Source organism: Microtus oregoni, unplaced genomic scaffold, assembly GCF_018167655.1.
Source record: "Microtus oregoni isolate MIOR12 unplaced genomic scaffold, Mior012 000071F_ref0000514, whole genome shotgun sequence".
Taxonomy (NCBI): Eukaryota; Metazoa; Chordata; class Mammalia; order Rodentia; family Cricetidae; genus Microtus; species Microtus oregoni.
The window spans coordinates 1714928-1735230 of record NW_024543978.1 but is presented as its reverse complement, the minus strand read 5'-3'; the positions used below and the strand labels follow the sequence as shown (position 1 = coordinate 1735230).

The following is a 20303-nucleotide window of genomic DNA, read 5'->3' as shown; positions in this document are numbered from 1 at the left end:
TTTGCATTGTATCATGATCCTTTTCTGTAGCTGGGCATGTGGCACATGCCTTAATCCATTGACTCGGGAGGCAGAAGCAGAAAGATCTGAGTTTGAAGCCAGCCTGGTCTACAAAGCGAGTTCCATGACAGCTGGGGATGTCTCAAAAAGAAACAAACAAACAAAGCTGTAATCATTTTCCTTGATGTTGTAGTTTCATTTCATTTCATTTATTTTCTTTCTCCCTTTTTGTCTTTTTGGTTTTTATAAGACAGGTTTTCTCCGTGTAGCTCTGGCCATCCTGGAACTCACTTTGTAGACCAGGCTGGCCTTGAACCTGGAGGATCTATCTGGCTCTGCCTCCCAAGTGCTGGGATAAAGGTGTATGTCACCACTGCCTGGCTGTGCCACAGTTTTCTAAATGGTAGTTTCTATGTCATCGTTTATTTAATTCATACCATTTTTTGTCATAAAAGTAATGATAATGTTGAGCAATCAGTGAATTCAGAGGGGAGTTTCTCTGGCACTCATGTTGGTTCTTGGACTTTCTCTGGTGTGTGATGTGATGATAAGCCTTTTCCATGGTGGGTGGTTGTGGGATCCTGAAACTGCCTTTAGTGTGTGAGTGTGTCAGTGTCTGTACCTGGGCCTGTGACCCTTGTGGTCTTCTCATCAGCCCTGGAATCTGTCCATCTGGGGTGTCCTTGTAGGCTCTTTAGGGACCTGCCAAGATACTACACTGCAGTTTGGAAAAGTAAGAAGCATACTAGCTCCAGCTCCTCCTTCCTCACACTCTGCTAATAAGGAGCTATCTGGAACATGGCCATGATGTAATACTGGCTTGTGCTGGCCAAGCCCCTTGCTCTCCAACTTCCATTTCTTCTGAAAAGATTGGACCGGTCAGGAGAATCTGATATGATAAGGAACAGAAAACTGAGGCCCGTAAAAAATTTTAAAAAAGGAGGAGCTCTGTGGTTAAGAGCACTGGCCGTTCTTCCAGAGGACCAGGTTCAACTCCCAGCACCCACATGGCAACTAAAAACTGTCTTTAACTTCACGTTCTGATGCCTTCACACAGACATACATGTAGGAAAATACCAGTGCAAGTAAAAATAAAAAAAAAGGAAACTGAGGCCCAGATGAGGGGGAAACTGGTCCCAAATATTATTGTTTTAAAGCATTTTTAAAAATTATTATTTCAAGGCCAGGCAGTGGTGGTGCACACCTTTATTCCTCACACTCAAGAGCCAGAGGCAGGCGGATCTCTGTGAGTTCAAGGCCAACCTGGTCTACAGAGTGAGACATTTCAGGACGTCTAGTGCTACACCAAGAAACCCTGTCTTGAAAAACCAAAAACAAAACAAAAAAATTATTATTTTACATGTATAAATGTTTGAGCTGCATACATGTCTGAGACACTGTATGTGAGCCTGGTACTTGAAGAGGCCAAAGATGGCATCAGATTTCCTGAAACTCAGAGAAACCCTGCCACAAAAACAAGAGAGAGAGAGAAAGAGAAGCTAGAAGGGGAGCAATACTGGGTGATTAAAAACAAGCTTTTTCAGCTAGGCATGGTGGCTCACACCTCTGAGTTCAAGCAGGAGGATTACAAGTTCCAGGCCAGCTAGGGCTACAGAGCATGAACCGGTCTAAATAAATAACTAGGAGAAGAGCAGCATCAGCAGCCACCATGTGGGTGAGAGACGAGGAAGAGCCTGAACTGCTGAGCGGGGTGTGAGACAGGAAGCTTAACCTGATTTGGGATTTAATTCAGAAGCCGCCAGGAAAACCCCTCACACTCAGGTTGGCATGTGTTCCTCTCCAGGCCTGCTTGGTGGTGTCTCCACCCTGAGCGTCCCTGACACTGAGTGGCCCTGTCCCCCAGCACTGCACAGACCTGGCTGTGTACAGCATCTTTCATCCCTTCAAATCCCTCTTGAACAGCTAAAAATATACTTGCTTTTCTTAGACAAGTATTCATTTTGTAGATTACATACCTTGGCAGGCAACCTTTTAAAATCTAATTTTTCAACTTTCCTTCCTCTGTAATGACTGGGAATTCTGATTCCAGCTAAGTTAGTAATTATGTGGTTTAGCTTTTATAATTCTTAATGACTACAACTGTAGGTGTATTCATAGTTCCGGAACAATTAAAAACTGACATTTTTATTGAATAAGGGAGTCTGCTAAAAATCCTATTTCCTGGCCAGGAATATTTTGGGATCTAAGACATTCCATCATAGAAGTTTTGGGAGCCTGTACAAATGCTGGACAGGAACACCCCTTCATAAGGCCTTTGATTCAGTTGGGTTGATGGCATTAGGAGTTCCTGGGAGACTGAAATAGACTTTGGGATTGCTGTTGACCTGCATCCGAGGCCTGCCTGCCTGATGGCTGTAAGGCTCAGAGATAAGCAGCAGGCCAGATGGAGGCTCCCCTAGTTGAGCTCATGTAGTGTTGGGCAGGTGTGCTCTAGGGTAATGGTATGTGGCCAGATGTGCCACCTGAGAGGTTTTTGTTGGGTATTCTGATGCCTGTCACAGCTGGAGGCTCCTGGGCTCAGAGCCTGTATCAACTGCTAGGGGAGGGCAGAGCATGCCAACTGGCCGATGGAGCTGGCGGGGGAGCTGGCGGCCTTTGTTATTGCTGTCATTAATGTGATGTTTTCTCTTCCCCTCCCATTCTCATTTTTGGACCTAGGGAAGACTTGGGGTTCAGATTTATATCTGAACAGGTCAGCCACCACCCTCCTGTTAGTGCATTTTATTCAGAAGGCCTCAACCAAGACTTCATGTTCCACGGTTCCATCTATCCAAAGCTGAAGTTTTGGGGCAAGAGTGTCGAGGCAGAGCCCCGGGGGACCATCACACTGGAGCTTCTCAAGTGAGTAAAAAGAGCAAGCAAGAGCAGGTCCTGCTCTGGCTGGGAGGAAGTTATGTCTCCATGTCTCATAAGGCTTCTTTCTGGGGAGATCCCTACCTTTGTGGACTGACAGACAGCCTTTCTGCCAGCAGCATTTCTTCTGCTAGACTTCCTGGTGAGGAGAGTTCCTCTGTCCACCAGTGTGAGTATAAGTCTCACATCCCTCTCACACACTGACTGGAGCTGCTCACTTTAGCCATCAACTACTGCTGTGTGACAACCCCAGACCCGACAGCCCAGCCCTGCTTAGCACAGCTCCTTCCCTCTAGGCTACACCTCGACTGACTGGCCCTGGGTCAGCAAGAACTCCATTCTCAGCCATAGACTCCCTCTCCAGTGGCTGTTCTCCTTCCTGTCAAGAGAGCAGCTAAGACAGGAGCGATAAAAGCTGCTCCTCAGCCATGTACACACACCTCCGCTTGCTGATGGTCACACAGGCATGTGTATTTGTACCTATGAAGTTGAATGCCTGGAGGTGAGGACCACTGGGGGCCCCTCTTACAGGCTATCCAGCCCAGCTCCCATCAGAGATACTCAGCCAGTAGCAAGTCTCCAGCATATGCTAGAGTTTGAAACCCACTGCAGCCCCCACAGCCCAGGGGTTCAGTGGCTGCAGTGGTCGTCTGTTAGGAGCCTGCTGTGAGGGAGCATCAGTGTCATGTTTGCTGGATACTGGCTATCTGCCAGTTTTAAGAACCTAGGGGTGGCCGGATGGTAGTGGTGCACACCTTTAGTCCCAGCACTCGGGAGGCAGAGCAGATTTCTCTGAGTTTGAGGCCAGCCTGGTCTACAGAGTGAGTTCCAGGACAGGCACCAAAGCTACACGGAGAAACCCTGTCTTGAAAAACCAAAAAAACCCCAAAAAACAAAAAAAAGACTTAGGGGCAAACTGGGTCTAGTTGAGCTCACCTTCAGTTCAGCACATGGGAGGCCAAGGCAGGTGGATCTCTCTGAATTTAAGGCCAAGCCTGGTCTACATAGTGAGCTCTAAGACAATCAGGGCTGCAAAGTGAGACCCTATCTTAAAAGTTCAACAACCAACAAAACTCTGTCTCTGTGCATCTGTCTCCCAGGAACACAAAGGCAGGCTCATGAGGGAGGTACCTGTGGTGAACACCCAGCTGCTGGGCCTGTCTCATGGTAGTCTGCTTGAGAGTTGAGGTGGGCAGAACTGATGGACTGCAAATGCTTTTGAAAAACGTTTGGGTTCTACCTGGGTCATTTGAGAGAGTCCAGATATATGGCCTCTACCACCCTGTGTCGAGATGCTTTTGTACTTAGTCGTGACTCCTTGATGGAGCCTCCCAGTGGTCCCACTGTGTTTCAAGCTGCGAGGTTTGCCCTTGAGGTCATTTCAGAGGAGGGGGAGTTGGGTGTTAACCGCAGTAACCCTCTCCTGCACTGTGGGCTGGGACTAGGAGTGTAATTCTTACAAGCCTTTTCTCTTGGCAGCTTCACAGGAAAGCTGTCTCTCTTTTGTTTTAGTGTTCTTTTATTGCTTATTAACTTGTCTTGACATTTAAGTAGAAAGCTTTATTGATGCTACAAAGGAAAGGAGAAATAAATTCCAGTTGCATGCTAACTAAATAGCCTGCACTGGGAAGACTTCAAAGCATTGTTTTGCTCCCAGACAGCTGTGGTCTGGTTTTGCCTGGTCATGGCCTTCTGGGTCACCCAAGTCCTGAGCTTCACTGCCCTGTCTTGTTCTTGGTGCTTTCACAGACATAATGAAGCCTACACGTGGACCAACCCCACCTGCTGTGTGCACAACGTCATCCTAGGGCAGCTATGGATTGAACAGTATGGGGTAGTGGAGATCCTAAACCACAGGTGACAAGCCATGATGCACTTCCCGACCTAAAGGGAACTGTCTCTGTCTGCATTCTTCTCTCGGGGATATCTAACCCTTTATTCCTGTCCCTCAACTTCCCTCCTGTAGTGGGGCCCCAAGTCATGGTATCTGGCTAGATTTAGTTCTGTCCAGCATTGAAATAATCAAGAACGCCCTTCTTGACTTTTTTTTTTATTACCATTGTTAATTTATTTGAAAATGTAAAGTGCACCTAAGTATTGTCAGTGCTAGGTGAAAATGTAGTAACTGTGCCCAACATTGTCAAGGGCCTAGACTTACAGCTGGAAGCTATGACTCATTGGCTTGGCCTGTTAACACCTTAGTGAGAGATAATTTATAAATCATAGAATTCACCTATTTCCTAAATGGACACTGAAGTGATATTTTAGTAAATTACCCTAGTTGTACAGACAGTCACCCCAGGTCAGTCACAGAGCCTTTCAAGGAGCAAATTAACCATCGCCAAGTCCTTTTTCTCTTCCCCTGTAGCTTGGTTGGTTCTATAGGTATTTTACATAAACTAACGCCTGTGTTTGTCCCCACAGAACTGGAGATAAGTGTGTCCTTCACTTCAAGCCCTGTGGACTATTCGGAAAGGAACTTCACAGAGTGGAAGGGTACATTCAAGACAAAAAGTAGGTCCACTCATTGATGCCCAGGGGGTGTGGGTCTGCAGTGGCCAGTGCTGCACCGTGTGGTTGTGCGATGATGTCTTCTCATGGTGAAAGCAACGCTACCTTTTTTTTCTTTTTTTTTTTTAAAGGTAAGTTTTGAGTGCAGTCTCTGGTGATGGCAGAGTGAAGCTTGTCCCCTTTGGAGAGAGAAGATAGGTCAGCCTAAGAAAATTGACATTTTTGCCAGGTGGTGTTGGCTCATGCCTTTAATCCCAGCACTCAGGAGGCAGTGACCAGTAGATTTCTGAGTTCAAGGCCAGCCTGGTCTACAGAGTGAGTTCCACGATGAAGAAATAAATTTTTACTTAGGGATAATGTGGCTTTTCCCCCCACTTGTTTTGTTTTTTTTTGAGGCGGTCTTCCTGCACAGCTCAGGCTAGTATTGGTTTTATAATCCTGCATCCACCTCCCAAATGCTGGATTACAGCCTGTATCACCTTGCTGGACTCCAGTTGCTATAGTTTTACAAACAGAACTGAGATTTTTTAACACTTGACCCTGTGGGAAGCCACTCTTTATTTCTCAGCAGAGCATATGGGTGTCCACTGCTCATGGCCTGCATTTTCCACTCTGCAAATCCAGGCCTTGTGGAGAGTTGTTTTGTTTGTTTTTTTGTTTTTCGAGACAGGGTTTCTCTGTAGCTTTGGAGCCTGTTGTGGAATTCGCTCTGTAGACCAGGCTGATCTCAAACTCACAGAGATCAGTCTGTCTCTGCCTCCTAAGTGCTAGGATTAAAGGCTTGCACCACCACCACCCAGCCTCCTGATGGAGATTTTTGTGTAGAAAAATAACCAGTAGGGTTTTGACACATTTTTCCAGATTTTTCTCCCTTTGGTAAAATTATGTTCTGGGCCTCAAAATTTTATTTATCACCAACCCTCCTTCAGTAATATAATTCCAAGAGAGTCGGTTCTTTTGTTCTCTCTGCCTGTCTCTAGAGAACCAGAAACTCATCTGTTCAAACCTGTATATTAACATCAGACTTTAGATTGAGACACGTCAGGACCTCACATGCGTGCTGTAAAGGACATAGGCCTTGTTGTGATCAGAATAGTGACCAGGGGGCACAAGGCCTCTTGAGACTAGCTGATGATTTCAGCCAATGGGAGAGTTGTTATTTGATCTGTTGGTTTTGCTCCTGGACCCAAGCATGCTTTTTTTTTTTCTTTTCCTTACCTTTCCTGTTCTTGTTTGTGTGGTGTATGCGCGTGTACATGTTTGTGCATATGTGTTGTGTGTATATGAACATACATGTGGAAGCCAGAGGTCAATATTGGGTATCTTCCTCTGTTATTCTGTCTTTTATTTTTAAGACTGGGTCTCATTGAACCTGGAGATCACTGATTTGGCTGGACTACCCGGTTAGCTGGTTCTGTATCTGCCCCAGTACAGGCGTAACGTCCAGCTTCATGTGGGTGGGTTCTAGGGATCTGGATGTGGGTCCTCGTGCTTATGCAGCCGGTTCTCACTGGACCTCCCCTGCAGCCTGCACACAGGTGTCCTGTTGGGCAGCACTTCCCAAGGAGCATGTGGCCACCATGTGCTCTTCCCGGGCAGGAAAAAGGAGAAAGAAACCCTATCCTGAGGGGCTCCGATCTTGTTGGTGTGGGGCGGCACCTCTGGCTGCGCTGTGCAGCTTTCCAGGGCTGTGGTTAGATGAAGGCAGGGACAGGCACAGAGAAAGCAAAGGCCATCAAGTGACTGGGGGAGGCATTATGGGTAGATTGGATAGAAAAAGATTTGACGAACTCACAGTTCATCAAAACCCAGTGGTAGAGCACTTACTCCAGCAAAGTGTGGGCACATGCAACTCTCCGTTTAGGAGAATACGTTTGTGCTTTTTTCCCCTCCTTGTTTTCTAAGACCCTGAGGACTGTTTAGGCTTTTGTGCCTTCATTTTCTCTTTGGCATCAGGGATAGGGAGACTTTGTCTCTAACAGCATGAAGGAGGTTCTGAAATACAAAGTTTCTTCTTTATATCCCAGAATGTCCAGAACTTGGCAGAAGGGGAGCAACAGGTGGGCATTAAGTTCCTGCTCTGTAGATGACTGTTGACTGTTTCGCCCTCCTCCACTGCAGCAGGAAGAAGCTCTTCATCATTTATGGCAAGTGGACAGAATGCTTGTGGGGCATCGACCCTGTTTCATATGAGTCCTTTAAGAAGCGTGAAAGGAGAAGTGAACACCCCAGGAAGGCCAAGATGGTGAGTGCCTGCTCCAGCTGACCCTGGTCAGACTGGGGCCTGAGGTAGGTAAGCCCTCCAGAAGTCTGGGTTCAGGTATGGGGGCAGAGGTGGGATTGACTTTTATTTCAGTTATGTTGCAGCTGTTTTTATAAGTGGGAAGCTTCCAAGGGAATGCAAACCCTTCCACATAGTCCTTTGTAATAAACCTCTCTTGTTTTGCCTGAGTTAACCTAGTTAAGAAGTCAAGTGCATTTCATCTCTGTTTTTCAAGTTCTGAGTTCTCAGTAATATATTCAGCAGTCAGGAAGTACTTGCAAAGACTTATCCTCTAAGAATTCTGGAATGCTGGTGACTATGAGTTATTCTTAAGCAAAAATTAAAATTAAAAGACATAGCTCAAGCCGAGTATTGTGGCATGTATCTCTAATCCCAGCATTTGGGAGGCAGAGGCAGGCAGGTATCTTGTTGAGTTTGAGGCCAGCCTGGTCCACAGAGTGAGTTCCAGGACAGCCAGGGATACACAGAGAAACCCTGATTTGGGGGGGGGGGGGGTTTGTTCACCTGACGTGGCAGTACACTCAGGTGGCAAACACAGGGGGATTCCTGTTGAGTTGCAGGGCATTCTGATCTACACGGCAAGCTCCAGGCTGTTCAGGCAGGGACTACATACTGAGATCGTGTCTAAACCAAGAAAGAAAAGAAAAATTCCACTTAGAGTGATGAATCTGCCGAGTGGTGTTGGTGTCATTTTCACCAACTTTATTGCTCCCTTGGATCATCTGGCAGTGGGTGCCCACCCTCAGCTGTCTGAGGACCCCAAACTTCCATCCTGTGTCCCTGGTGTTCTCCTCAACAGCTGTGGCCCACAGCTGACTGTGTCTGTTAAAACGGAATGGACTTAAGAGCTTGCCCAGGAGAACTGCTTTCGGTTGGGCAGCAGATGGCATCATGAGGCTCTCTGTCTCACATGATGTGTTGTGTGTCCAGAAAGAAGGCAGGAACCATGGCCAAGCATGTCTGTGGGAAGGCAGTGTGTATACCTGCTTCTGTTTCAGCCTGTTTCCCCTCTCAGTGAGAGAGTAGAGATCCAGATCCAGCCTGGCACAGCTCTACAGAAAGCAAAGGCTTGTGGAGGCAGGAGCCTGAGGCCTGATGACATTACCAACAGCAGAGAGTTTATTTCTCCTCAGTGAGAAAAGCTTTGGCTTTGCACAGGGGCTTGGGAAGAAGTCTTCCTGTGCTCTGAGGACAGGTCTCTGGCTAGTGTCATAGTGAGGTGTGCTTTGTTTCAGGATGATGGCCCTGAGAAAGCTAACAGTGATATGCCTGGTGATACGACGGACAATGTTCCTGTGACTCAGGAGACCGTGCAAGTCATCCCTGGCAGTAAGCTACTCTGGAGGATCAACAGCCGGCCCCCCAACTCAGCTCAGGTCTGTGTCTTACACCTTAGCACCCCTCTCTGAGACCAGGTCCTGTTTATACTGTCCCAGTCAGGCCCACGACTTTTCTACCTTATTCTTGATGTAGCCAACCAGCTGTTTCTTAGCGAAGAGGGAGGCTCCATCACATCCCCACAATCCTGAGGACCCTTTTTCCCTGGAGCTGCATGTGACTCTAATGTCATGGTCCAGCCTGAGAGTGACTTCTTCCTGCCGTAGTAACCATGTAGGACTTGGGAAAGTGTATGGAAATCCACCTGGCATCGATATCTTGATTCAGAACCCATTGTTGAGTCTGTATGCCTGTGATATTGGTGCTCCCCATTCTCTATACCGTCAGCTCTTCCTGACCACATTTCAATTGATTGGAGAGATGGCTTAGCCATGAAGCATGATCGCTGCTCTTCCAGGAGACCTGAGTTCAGTTCACAACCACCTGTAACTCCAGCTCCAGGGGTGTGAGGGGTCTCTGGGTACACTTGCACACACCCATACATAGATATACACATACATACATGTAAGTGAAAAATAAAAAACAGCCAGGTGTGGCAGTGCATACCTTTTAATCCTAGCACTGGGGAGGCAGAGGCAGGTGGATCCTCTAGTAGTCTGAGGCCAGCCTAGTCTACAAAATGAATGAGTTCCAGGACAACCAGAACTACATAGTGACACCCTATCTCAAAAACCAAAATAAAGCTGGGTGGTGGTGGTCCATGCCTTTAATCCCAGCACTTGGGAGGCAGAGGCAGCCTGGTCTATAAGAGGTAGTTCCAGGACAGAAAACCTTGTCTTGAAAAACAAAACAAAACAAAGAAAGAGGGGAGCTCTAGGGCTCGTGATGTAGCTTAGTAGTGGGGTGCCTGGCATATACAAACGAGGCCCTAAATTGTAGTGAGCTTTCTCGTCAGACTTTCTGTGGACCACCAGCCCGCAAATAATGACACAGAGACTTACTATTATGAAAGCTTGGCCTGGGGGCTGGAGAGATTGCTCAGAGGTTAAGAGCATTGTCTGCTCTTCCAAAGGTCCTGAGTTCAATTCCCAGCAACCACATGGTGGCTCACAACCATCTGTAATGGGCTGGTGCCCTCTTCTGGCCTGCAGGCATATACATAGACAGAATATTGTATATATAATAAATAAATAAATATAAAAAAAAGAAAAAAAGAAAGCTTGGCCTTTAGCTTAGACTTGTTCCAAACCAGTTTTTGTAACTTAAATTAAGCCATTTCTATTAATGTATATTTGCCACGTGGCTTTTACCTCTTTCCCATTCTGTACATCCTACTTGCTCTGTGTCTCGCTGGCCTCTCTCTCATGCACAGATTCTTCCCAGGTTCTTCTCTTTCCTAGAAGTCCTGAATAACTTCTTCCTGCCTAGATACTGGCCATTCAGCTCTTTACTTTCATGGCCTGGACCTGGCTCTCTGAGTGCCTGCAGCCTCTTCTGACCCCATGATTCAAATCTTGATTTTTTTTTAATTTATTTTTATTTTATGTGCATTGGTGTTTTGCCTGTGTGTATGTCTGTGTGAGGGTGTCAGATCTTGGAGTTACAGACAGCTGTTAGAACCAAATCTTAACTGGCTATGCCAGCCACCCTGTGGCTCTGCCCACCCTCAGGTTGATGAGAGCCCAGCCTCGTGCCCACGAGCCCCAGCCTGGACCCACATTTACCTGCCCCAGCTCTGGGAAGTTTTTGAGTCTGCACAGCAGGTGTTTCTATTTTGTCTTCTGCCAGTCAGGTAGCCAGGTACTCTATGCTTGAATATACGTCTTCAACACCAGATGTAGTAAGCCTTTTCATTGAACTTTCTTTGGACCACCAGCCCGCAAATAATGATAGATACTTATTAATTATGAAGGGTTGGCCTTTAGTTTAGGTTCCCAACTAGCTCTTATAATTCAAATCAGGTTGTTTCTATTAATGAATGTTCTGCCACGTGTCTTTTACCTCTCTCCTGGTCTGTATGTCCTACTTGCTCCGCATCTAGCTGACCTCTCTTTCATGCCTAGATTCTTCCCAGGTTCTTCTTTTTCCCTCAAAGTCCCACCTAACCTCTTTCTGCCTAGCTATTGGCCATTCAGCTCTTTATGAAACCAGACAGAAGGCATAAACATCTTCACAGTGTACAAAAAGATTATTCCACAACAGCCCTAAATTCTGTCCCTAGCAATATGCCAAAAAGATTTTTTGGGCCAATGACATGGCTCAGTGGGTAAGAGTGCTTGATCCCATACCTGACAACTTCAGTTTGATCCTTGGTACACATGGTACAAGGAGGAAATTAATTTACGGGTTGTCCTCTGATCTGCACGCATGTGCCCACACACATACACAGAATAAATGAATATAAAAAAACAGTGTCCCATTACGTGTGGATATATTGCCTGTGTTTATTTAACTGCTTTTATTGCTGTGATTAAACACTGACCAAAACTAACGTGAGGAGGAAAGGCTCACACTTCCAAGTAACAAACAGTCCTTTACTGGGGGCAGCCCAGGCAGGAGCCGAAGGAGAGTCCGTGGAAGAGCGCTGCTCCCCGTTTATGTTCAGCTGCTTTCTTAGGCCTTCCGGGGGTGGGTCACACATCAGTAACTAATGAGGAAAACGCCACTGGGCTTGTCTACAGGCCGTCCTAAGGAGGCGTTTTCTCAGCTGGTTCTAGCTTGTGTCACAGTTACCAAAATAAACAACAGCATCAACCCCTGCATGGCATACTCAACCTTTACCATCAAGAGATGAACTAGTGGAATGGTATTCTTCTAGAGTATTTTTGGAAGAATAAAGCCCATGCGTTTTTCAGGAAATTTTATTTTAAGATGAACTCTTGTTCCTTGTTGGTTCAGTGTGCTGGTTTAGTCCTTCATGCCTACCAGGGTTTGGTGGATCTGGGGTCCTGATCCTGGGATGGCAGAGTGTGCCCTTCTGGGAGCTCAGAGCAGGACGGCTGTGGTAACGGAGCAGGGTTCTAAAGAGAGCCAGGTGTGAGCTGTAGCCACCTGAGGACCATGATGGGGAGCCGGGACACATTTCTCATAGACCCCAGGTGCTAGGGAAGTCAAGCTTCAGGGATCCTGGCAATAACTGCTATTTTTTTGAGTGATGTAAGGGTGACCAGAGAAAATTTAATATTCCCCCTGGCCCTTGAGCCACATGCTCATAGATGAGGGCAGTAAAGGGAAGAGAAGACCAGCAGGAAGAGCCGAGGAGTCAGGCCTGGGAAGGTGGTAAAGCGTAGCAAAGGGCAGCCCTGCTTTAGGTGTGCTAAGCTACAATCTGACTAAACAGGTGGACACCTCTGAAGTCAGGATAAACACCTGTGCCATTTGAGTAGGACACGGATGCCCTTTCATTGAGCAGGTGACAGTGACTGGTTATCATGGGTTTGGAGTATCCATGGATCAGGCCAAGACAGATGCATTATTTTCATGCAGCCTCTGCAACAGTGCTTCTGGTTTCTCCTGCAGATGTATAACTTCACCAGCTTCACTGTGAGTCTCAATGAGCTGGAGTCAGGCATGGAGAAGACCCTGCCACCCACAGACTGCCGCCTCCGCCCTGACATCCGTGGGATGGAGAATGGCAACATGGGTAATTGCTGGTCCATCCCCAGAGGGCTCGTGTGGGTGAGCTTAGGCTTTGTCTGTGAGAAGGATGCTCAGACCCTTCATCCAGACTAACAGAGTGTTGCCCTCCCAGGACAGTCCTTTATAGACCAGTGAAAGGTGGTGAACACACACCTGTTATGTCCCAGTACTTGGGAGGCTGAGGCAAGAGGATTAATATAAGCCCCAGGCCAGACCGAGCGACCCAGTGAAAACCTTGTCTCAAAACAGCAACAACAGAAAAGAAAATGAGTGAAAAAAATGAACAAATACAAATCTTAAGACATCATTTATTTAATTCAATGGGTTAAATTTGCATTTTAAAAGCTGGGTGCATGGGCTGGAGAGATGGCTCAGAGGTTAAGAGCATTGCCTTTTACTTCCAGAGGTCCTGAGTTCAATTCCCAGCACCCACATTGTGGCTTACAAACCATGTATAATGGGCTGCAGGCATACCTGTAGATAGAACACTGTATACTAAATAAATAAATAAATCTTATATTTAAAAAAAAAAGCTGGGTGCAGCTCAGAGGTAGAGCGTATTTCAGGACTGACTTCATGCTCTGTAGTGCTCTTAACCTCTAAGCCATCTCTCCAGCCCCGACTTCAGGGTGGGACTGGTCCTCTAGGGGTCAGGATGGGTTCTGACATAACTGGAAGCTTTAAGTGCTTGCTTACTTGTTTGGACCTAGATCTGGCCAGCCAGGAGAAGGAGCGGCTGGAGGAAAAGCAGAGAGAGGCCCGAAAAGAACGCGCCAAAGAGGAGTCAGAGTGGCGGACCAGGTGAGTGTGCACAGTGAGGCCTTACACACCTGAGCAGGGGGAAGACCACACCCACATCATAGGCAGCACTGTTTTACTCCTTTTCCTGCCTCGCCATTGTGGCTAAGTAGTTATCCCACCACTGCTCCCAGAGTGCTGGCTGGACCGTGCAGTAAAGGCCAGAGTCCCGGTTAGCATGTATCTTGCTTATTGGGAGTTGGCTGTCACAGGAGACAGGTCACCTCACTCCCAGGGTTTGCTGCCCTGCTTCACAGCATATTTGGCCCAAAATGGTTTTCTCAGATATGGCCAGTTTAAAGACAGAATAGCATGGACCAGCTGTTCACTTGCATGAGTGGTGTCCCCACGTTTATACTGTGTGGTAAGGTTCTGCACAACTACACAGATCGCCTGCCCTACCTCCATGCAGTAGGCTGCTAGGCTGCTGTGGCCTCAGGAAAACCTCTGTTTTGGGTATGGAGCTGCAGCCTTGAGGTGTGCTGTGACTCATGGGCCTCCACCAGCCGCCAGGAACGTCAGCCCTACTTCCTTCAGGAGTCAAAGTACTATAATAATTAGCGTAAGCAAGGTATGTACCTGTGTAAATGCGCATAGACATCGTTAGTCTTTTGTAAAAATCTTTGGATGTTTAAACAGCTCCGTTCTTATCAGGCTGGTTGTTTTTATTTTTAAGATGGGTTTCACTGTGGTCCATTCTTGAACTTAAGCCGCTTCCAATTTCAGGCTCCAGAGTAGCTATGGACCTGGGTAGTTGAGAGAGCAGGTGTGTGCCGCTGTGCCTGCTAGGCTCCATTCCTTGTGGTATTCATGTCTAGGTCATATTAACAGCCGTCTCCCTAGTGACATGGGGCTGGGTTGGATTTTTGTTGTTGTTTTTTCAAGACAGGGTTTCTCTGTGTAACTTTGGAGCCTGTCCTGGAACTCACTCTGTAGACCAGACTGGCCTCAAACTGACAGAGATTTGCCTGCCTCTGCCTCCCGAGTGCTGAGATTAAAGGCATGTGTCACCACCGCCCGGCCAGGGCTGGAGTTTTAAAAACCAGTTTTTCTTGTGTCTTTTCCTCCATAGCTTCTCTTTTGTGATGATGAAACCTAGAGCTTTATGTGTTTGCCAGACACTCTACCATTGTGCCACTGTGCCGAGCCAATTACTGATTTTAATGTCCATGGTTTTGGGATTTGTATTTGTTCTAGAGGAAAACTGTTGAAAGTAATCTTCCTTCACTGGCCTTTTAAAGTATTAAAGACATAGCCCAGGTGCAGTGGCTTACATCACTAACTCTAACATTATGGGAGCTGAGACAGGGGGATCGTGGGTTTGAGGCCAGCCTGAGTTCCAGGCAAGCCTGAGCTACATAATAAGACACTGTCTCTAGAAATAAGTAATTAAAAATAGATAATACAAGCCAGGAGATTGTGGTACTCTCTTTTAATCCCAGTACTCAGGAGGCAGAGGCAGGTGGATCTCTGTAAGTTCCAGGCCAAACTGATCTACAGAGTGAATTCCAGGACAGCCAGGGCTACACAGAGAAATCCTATCTCAAAAAAATAAAAGTAAACAAACAAAATAATCCATTATGAAAATGATATTTTTTTTTTTTTTTACCATAGAAGATGATTGCTTCTACTTTTTTTCTTTATGGTTCGAGGGAGGAGAATCAGGGCTTTGCACATGGCAGGCAAATTGCTTGACCGCTGAGCTGTGAGACCAGCCCATCACTTCCTAGTGCACTGCTTCTGTTTGGGTGTGCAGCTGCAGGGGTGCAGACTGAACCTGGTGAGGGTCAGCTGGAGGGGCACCCTCTCCAGCCTCTGAACGTGGTCCTGTGGAGAGTTGAATGCTGAACGCAAACCTTAAGGTTTGTTGAGACACAGACATTGATGTGGTAGATGTGGGTGAGCACAGCCACGTGGAAGTCGGTCGGTTACTCTCGGTGACCGCGTTTCTCCATGGCACACACCTGCTGTGAAAAGACTAAGAAGTACTCCGCATCTGCTGACCCTTCCTTGTGTTCTGCAGGTGGTTCTATCCGGGCAATAACCCCTACACAGGAACTCCTGACTGGCTGTACGCAGGGGATTACTTTGAGCGTAATTTCTCAGACTGCCCAGACATCTACTAAGTAAGGCCTGGGAGCCCAGGAGGAGGCCCACGAGGTTGGACTCCTTGAGTAGCACTCTGAGCTCCATGGTGGCAGAACCAGCTTCTCCAGCCACGATTGTGGAGAGGGCCTCGAACCGGAAGGAGGACTTGTGTTAGCCTCTGCCCAGCACTTCGCTATGTCGCTGCCCCTTCAAGAAGCTCCACATGGGTCTTCACATTCACTGAGGCCTCAGAAGAACTCCCCAATCCTTTTCACACGTGACAGACGCGCACAAGGCCAGCTGAGCTGGCAGCACGCTCTGTTTTAAAATGTGTAACTAAGGAGGAACCAGCAGGGCCTGTGTTCCTCTCATAGCTGTGGTGTGGGTTCTGGAAGAGTTTCAAACCCAGACCCAAAGGAGGGCGTGGATCTCGAAAGTGACCTATAGGCCAGGGTCCGCTTCGTTGTGGAGGACACCCACAGAATGAAGGGACAAGTTGCCAGATTCTGTATTTTCTACCAATCAGAATAAGGTAAAGATTACTTTAGAAAATATTTAAATTAAACTACTTGAATGTTCTGCTTAAGAGTAGCAAATACATTAATCACCACTGTGTACTGTCCAAAAAGTGTCCCTATGACAAGCCAGAGTGGCAGGAACACTGTGACTTGGATGAGAAACCCCCAGGGCTGCTCCCCGCCTACCAGGGCCACAGCACTCCTTAGCTACACTGTCACTGTGGGCCACTCCTGTCTTTGAGGGGTCATTCCTTCACTCACCTCGCCTGTGTGTTCCCTCCTCCCTCCCCTGCAGTCTTGTGTTTGGTTTCCCCAGCATGCGTGTTCCAGTCCAGGCAAGTCCCATCCGGTTGTGTGCAGTGGGAGGTCAGAAGCAGGATCTACTTAACCTGGTGTCATTAAAATTGTTTAAACACAAGTAGGTGTGCCCATCTCTGCATTCCTGTGAAGTGAGGGACTTTATGTAGAAATGGTGACACCAAGGATCACAGTGGAGCTCTTTGCATCAAAGACAATCTGCTGTGTGCACAACCTGTGCTCTGGCACCCAAGCACACTGTGTGTTCGTCACTACATCAGGCACTTCTGAATGAGAAGGTATTCTTACTATGTCCAGGCTTCCAAACCACCTCTGTCATTAAAACACTTTAAAAGCCAACATGGGTTGAAGGCTTGATTTTATAGCTTTGAAAACTGAAAATAGGTGTTTCTGTGGCAGCCAGGGGATCTCCCAGGGTCAGCATCTCTGCTCTGTCTACTGAGAGTCCTTAACAAAGCCACTGATGGCTCTGAGATGTATCTGAAGGTTGGTAACTTTCTCATCATTCCAAGAGGAAACTGAACAGGGCACTCTGTGCGTCTCTGAGGGGGTCTTGGCCTTTTCAGACCATGCCTACGTACCAGCACACAGTTCATTCCCCCCAAAAGGTGGGAAGCTGAGAAGGTTGACTAATGGGGTAACAAGTCAGTGAGTAGGCTTGCATCTCCGTGTTCTCTCCTGGGCTCATCACCATGCACATAGCCCCCGTACCCAGCTCCCGTGTTCATGTGCCTAAACCAGAAAGAGAGGGGAAAGGGCAGAAGAGCCGCTAGAAAAGACAGCAGTGTGCCAGGTGATCAGTCTATCATGCAGCCCCTGCCTGCATCAAGACATGAGGAAGTTGCCATTCTTAAAATGTCAGGAGCACCAACAATGCATGTCTTCATTGGCGCACTCCCCCTGGACAGCTCTTGAAAGCTTCCATCATGAGCTTTTCCATGGAAGGTGTGTATTGGAAGAGGGCCTCCTGAGCAGATGCGTGTGAGCAGACTTGAGACGAGCTCGTGGGAGTGAAGTGCAGTGATGCATGCCTCTGTCCCAGCATTTGAGTTGTAGCGGCAGGGCGGTCAGTAGTTTAAAGTCATCTTTGGCTACAAAGTGAGTGGACCAGCCCGGGGTACATGAGATCCTGTGTCAGAGCTGCTGGTCGTGAGACCTCATCTCAAATGGCTCCCTTTGTTCTTACTCTAATTGAAATCAGAATTGAGTCGCATTCCCCAGTCCAAGGAGTATTACTGTGACCTGTAGAGACTGAGAGTGTTTTATGTACAAAGTGACTTCTTAAATGATTTAAGTTACTCTGGTGGTTTTCATAAGCCAGGTCACTAGCATCCACACCCTGTGGGGCTTGGCTGGAAGCAGCAGGCCTGGCCCTGGTGTATGTCTGTATTTTGAACCTGCCCCTCTAAAGTCCAACTCTTCAATCCCTGCTGGAGAGCAGACACAAGGAAGTCCTTTGGCGGAGGACCTGCGGAGCTCTGGGAGCATAGTGCTCCAAGCAGGAAAGATACTGCCGCCACATATGGACACATAAACGGGCTTTCCTAACCTCGTGTTAGAGTTCCAAGGGAGCAGCTCCCGCTGGCTCCCCAAAGCTTACAAGGACCACTCATGTCTGTCAAGGGGTCAGTGTCACACTCTAGGAGAACCCTACATGTATGGAAGGATGTCATACAACCACAATGGCCTTGGACCTTAGTCCTGGTTGAACTAGCCCTCTGGGGAGGTGATATGTCCTCTACTTCCTAGGTCTTCATGGTTCAAGCCTAGAAAATGAGAAGAAAAGCTTGGGAGCCCCTCTCTCCCTTTTAGTGAACCAGCCCTGCAGGCAGTTCCTGCCAGGCTCTGGAAAGTTTTCCCTCCTTTGCTATCTCCAGAGTAAAGGGTGGAGACATCTCTAAAGTTCTAACATAATCTAGACCTGGTGGTGGACCCGGAATCTCAGGCTACAAGTACAAGGTGCTTAATTAAGCTAGTCAACTTAGGATTCCGTCGAAGACTGTAAAGAACAGGGAGCTTGACTAAAGTGTGTGAGGCCCTAGGCTCAATCTCCACTACTGAGGGAAAACAAGACAACTTCCCAGCACACCCCAAAATGTCAGGAGCACCAGTAGTGCATATCTTGGTTGGCACTGGGCTCACAGCAAGGAGAACTGCCTAACCTCAAGTTCTTGGACCTGTGAGTCCTCTATGTCTCATGTGAGCACCAGACATGGGGCCTCAGCTGGTTAAAACAGCTGACCTCTGGAGAACTGGTGTCTCCTTTTGCTCCTTGCTACTCTCTATATGTTGATGTGAGATTCTCCCAGTGAGAACTGCACCTTAGGTCTTGGTGTGCTCTGTGGAAGTCAGCCTTCCCTAGACCGCCCTCAGAGCCAGCTACACTGTTCCGAAGACAGCAATATCCGCCATTCATTCTGGCCTGGCCCCTGACCTCATTCCTCATCACTGTGCATGGCCCTTTACCAACACCACACGTGGAAATGCCAGGCAGGAGAACGCGCTAGTAAAGTGTGTATTTTTATGACTGTCAATGCTATTTGTATTTAACACTCAGGCCCGAGCCGAGGTTCTTTGGAAATGGCTTGTGGTTGACATTTATTTTACATTGGGCAATTTTTCACTGTCTCGGTGCTCTGCTTTTCTGGAAAGAGCTACAGACAAGTCCTCATACCTGACTGGGGTAGGTGTAAGGCTAGCCTAGGGGATGGAGCCATGGCAGTTCTGCTTAGCTATCCTCTCCTGGGGACTAGAGGTTGCTGTTAAGCTATAAACAGCTGGGTTGGGGGTCAGCCTGGCTGCTTGGGAGCCCAGACGTTTATCCAGTGTCGTGGCTCTGTCGATAGAGGGACAGATGGTCCTCCAGAATTCATGTGTTTGAACTGCGCCAGCTGTGCAGGACAGATGGTACCAGTGCCACAGGTGCTCACCACAGCACCTTCCTGTTAGGCTGGCACATCGTGCCTGTTACCTCTAGTCTGACCCCAGGGGATAAGCACCAGAAGGTGGAGCTGCCCAGGGCTCACATCTGCTTGGTGGGGAAGTGGTGCTCAGACCCTCCATTACAGTGGGGCCTCTTCTCAAGAGGTGTAATATGAGTTCCAACAAGTTCATACTGCTGTATGTCACCTGCTGCCAAAACTCGCCGGAAAAACCACATAAGTGTAGATGCCCCATTGCACAGGCTTCTCCAGCCCTGACCACCCAGCCTGGCTTTGTCTGCAAGATTCTGCCCTTCCTTTCGGTCTGGCTGCTTTCATCTTCAACAGTGCAGAGCTGGAGTTTGTTTCTTTCTGTTACTAAGCACTGGAGTGTCGCCTTTTGTCCGCTCACCAGCTGATAGATACTTAGGCTGTCTCAAGTTTGGGGCAATTGTGAAGAAAATCAATAGATATTTGTACACAGATTTTTCTGTGGACACAGAGATCAGTGTTTCCCTGGGACCTGATCAGGCTGGACTGGCTGGTCAGTGATGTCAGGAATTCCTGTCTCCATCTCCCCAGCACGAGGACCACAAGCACATGCTGTGCCCGGCTGTGCTGTGTGGGTGCTGGAGCCTTGTGAAGTACTTTAACCACTGAGATATCTACCTAGGCCCTCCGTTTTTTTTGTTTTGTTTTTGTTGTTGTTTTTTTTTGTTTGTTTTTTGTTTTTTTGAGGTCAAGTCTCATGTAGCTTGAAACCACTACCCTCAGTTTCCTGGGTGCTGGATTCCACTCACCTAGCCTGTAGATCAGCTGGCATTTCTCTTAGATAAATGCATAAGAAATGCATGTGGTAGGAGTACACTTCCTTAAAAACAAAACAAAACAAAAAAAAAAAAACATTGGGCTGGAAAAATGGCTCAGAGGTTAAGAGCACTGGCTGCTCTTCCAGAGGTCCTGAGTTCAATTCGTTCAATTCCCAGCAACCACATGATGGCTCACAACCATCTG

At 47.6% G+C, this 20303-nt stretch overlaps 1 protein-coding gene across 2 annotated transcripts in view; it reads left to right on the top strand.

Annotated features, from left to right (window-relative positions):
* Nucleotides 1-16701, top strand: part of Osbpl2 (oxysterol binding protein like 2) — a 48138-nt gene extending 31437 nt beyond the window's left edge. For both annotated transcript variants that reach the window (XM_041641796.1, XM_041641797.1), the window contains 8 exons: nucleotides 2680-2862; nucleotides 4624-4731; nucleotides 5299-5388; nucleotides 7507-7630; nucleotides 8905-9045; nucleotides 12527-12650; nucleotides 13357-13447; nucleotides 15468-16701. In XM_041641796.1, coding sequence (XP_041497730.1) covers nucleotides 2680-2862; nucleotides 4624-4731; nucleotides 5299-5388; nucleotides 7507-7630; nucleotides 8905-9045; nucleotides 12527-12650; nucleotides 13357-13447; nucleotides 15468-15570 — 964 coding nt within the window. In that variant the 3' untranslated portion in view covers nucleotides 15571-16701. The remainder of the gene's footprint in view (nucleotides 1-2679; nucleotides 2863-4623; nucleotides 4732-5298; nucleotides 5389-7506; nucleotides 7631-8904; nucleotides 9046-12526; nucleotides 12651-13356; nucleotides 13448-15467) is intronic.
* The last annotated feature ends 3602 nt before the right edge of the window (nucleotides 16702-20303 follow it).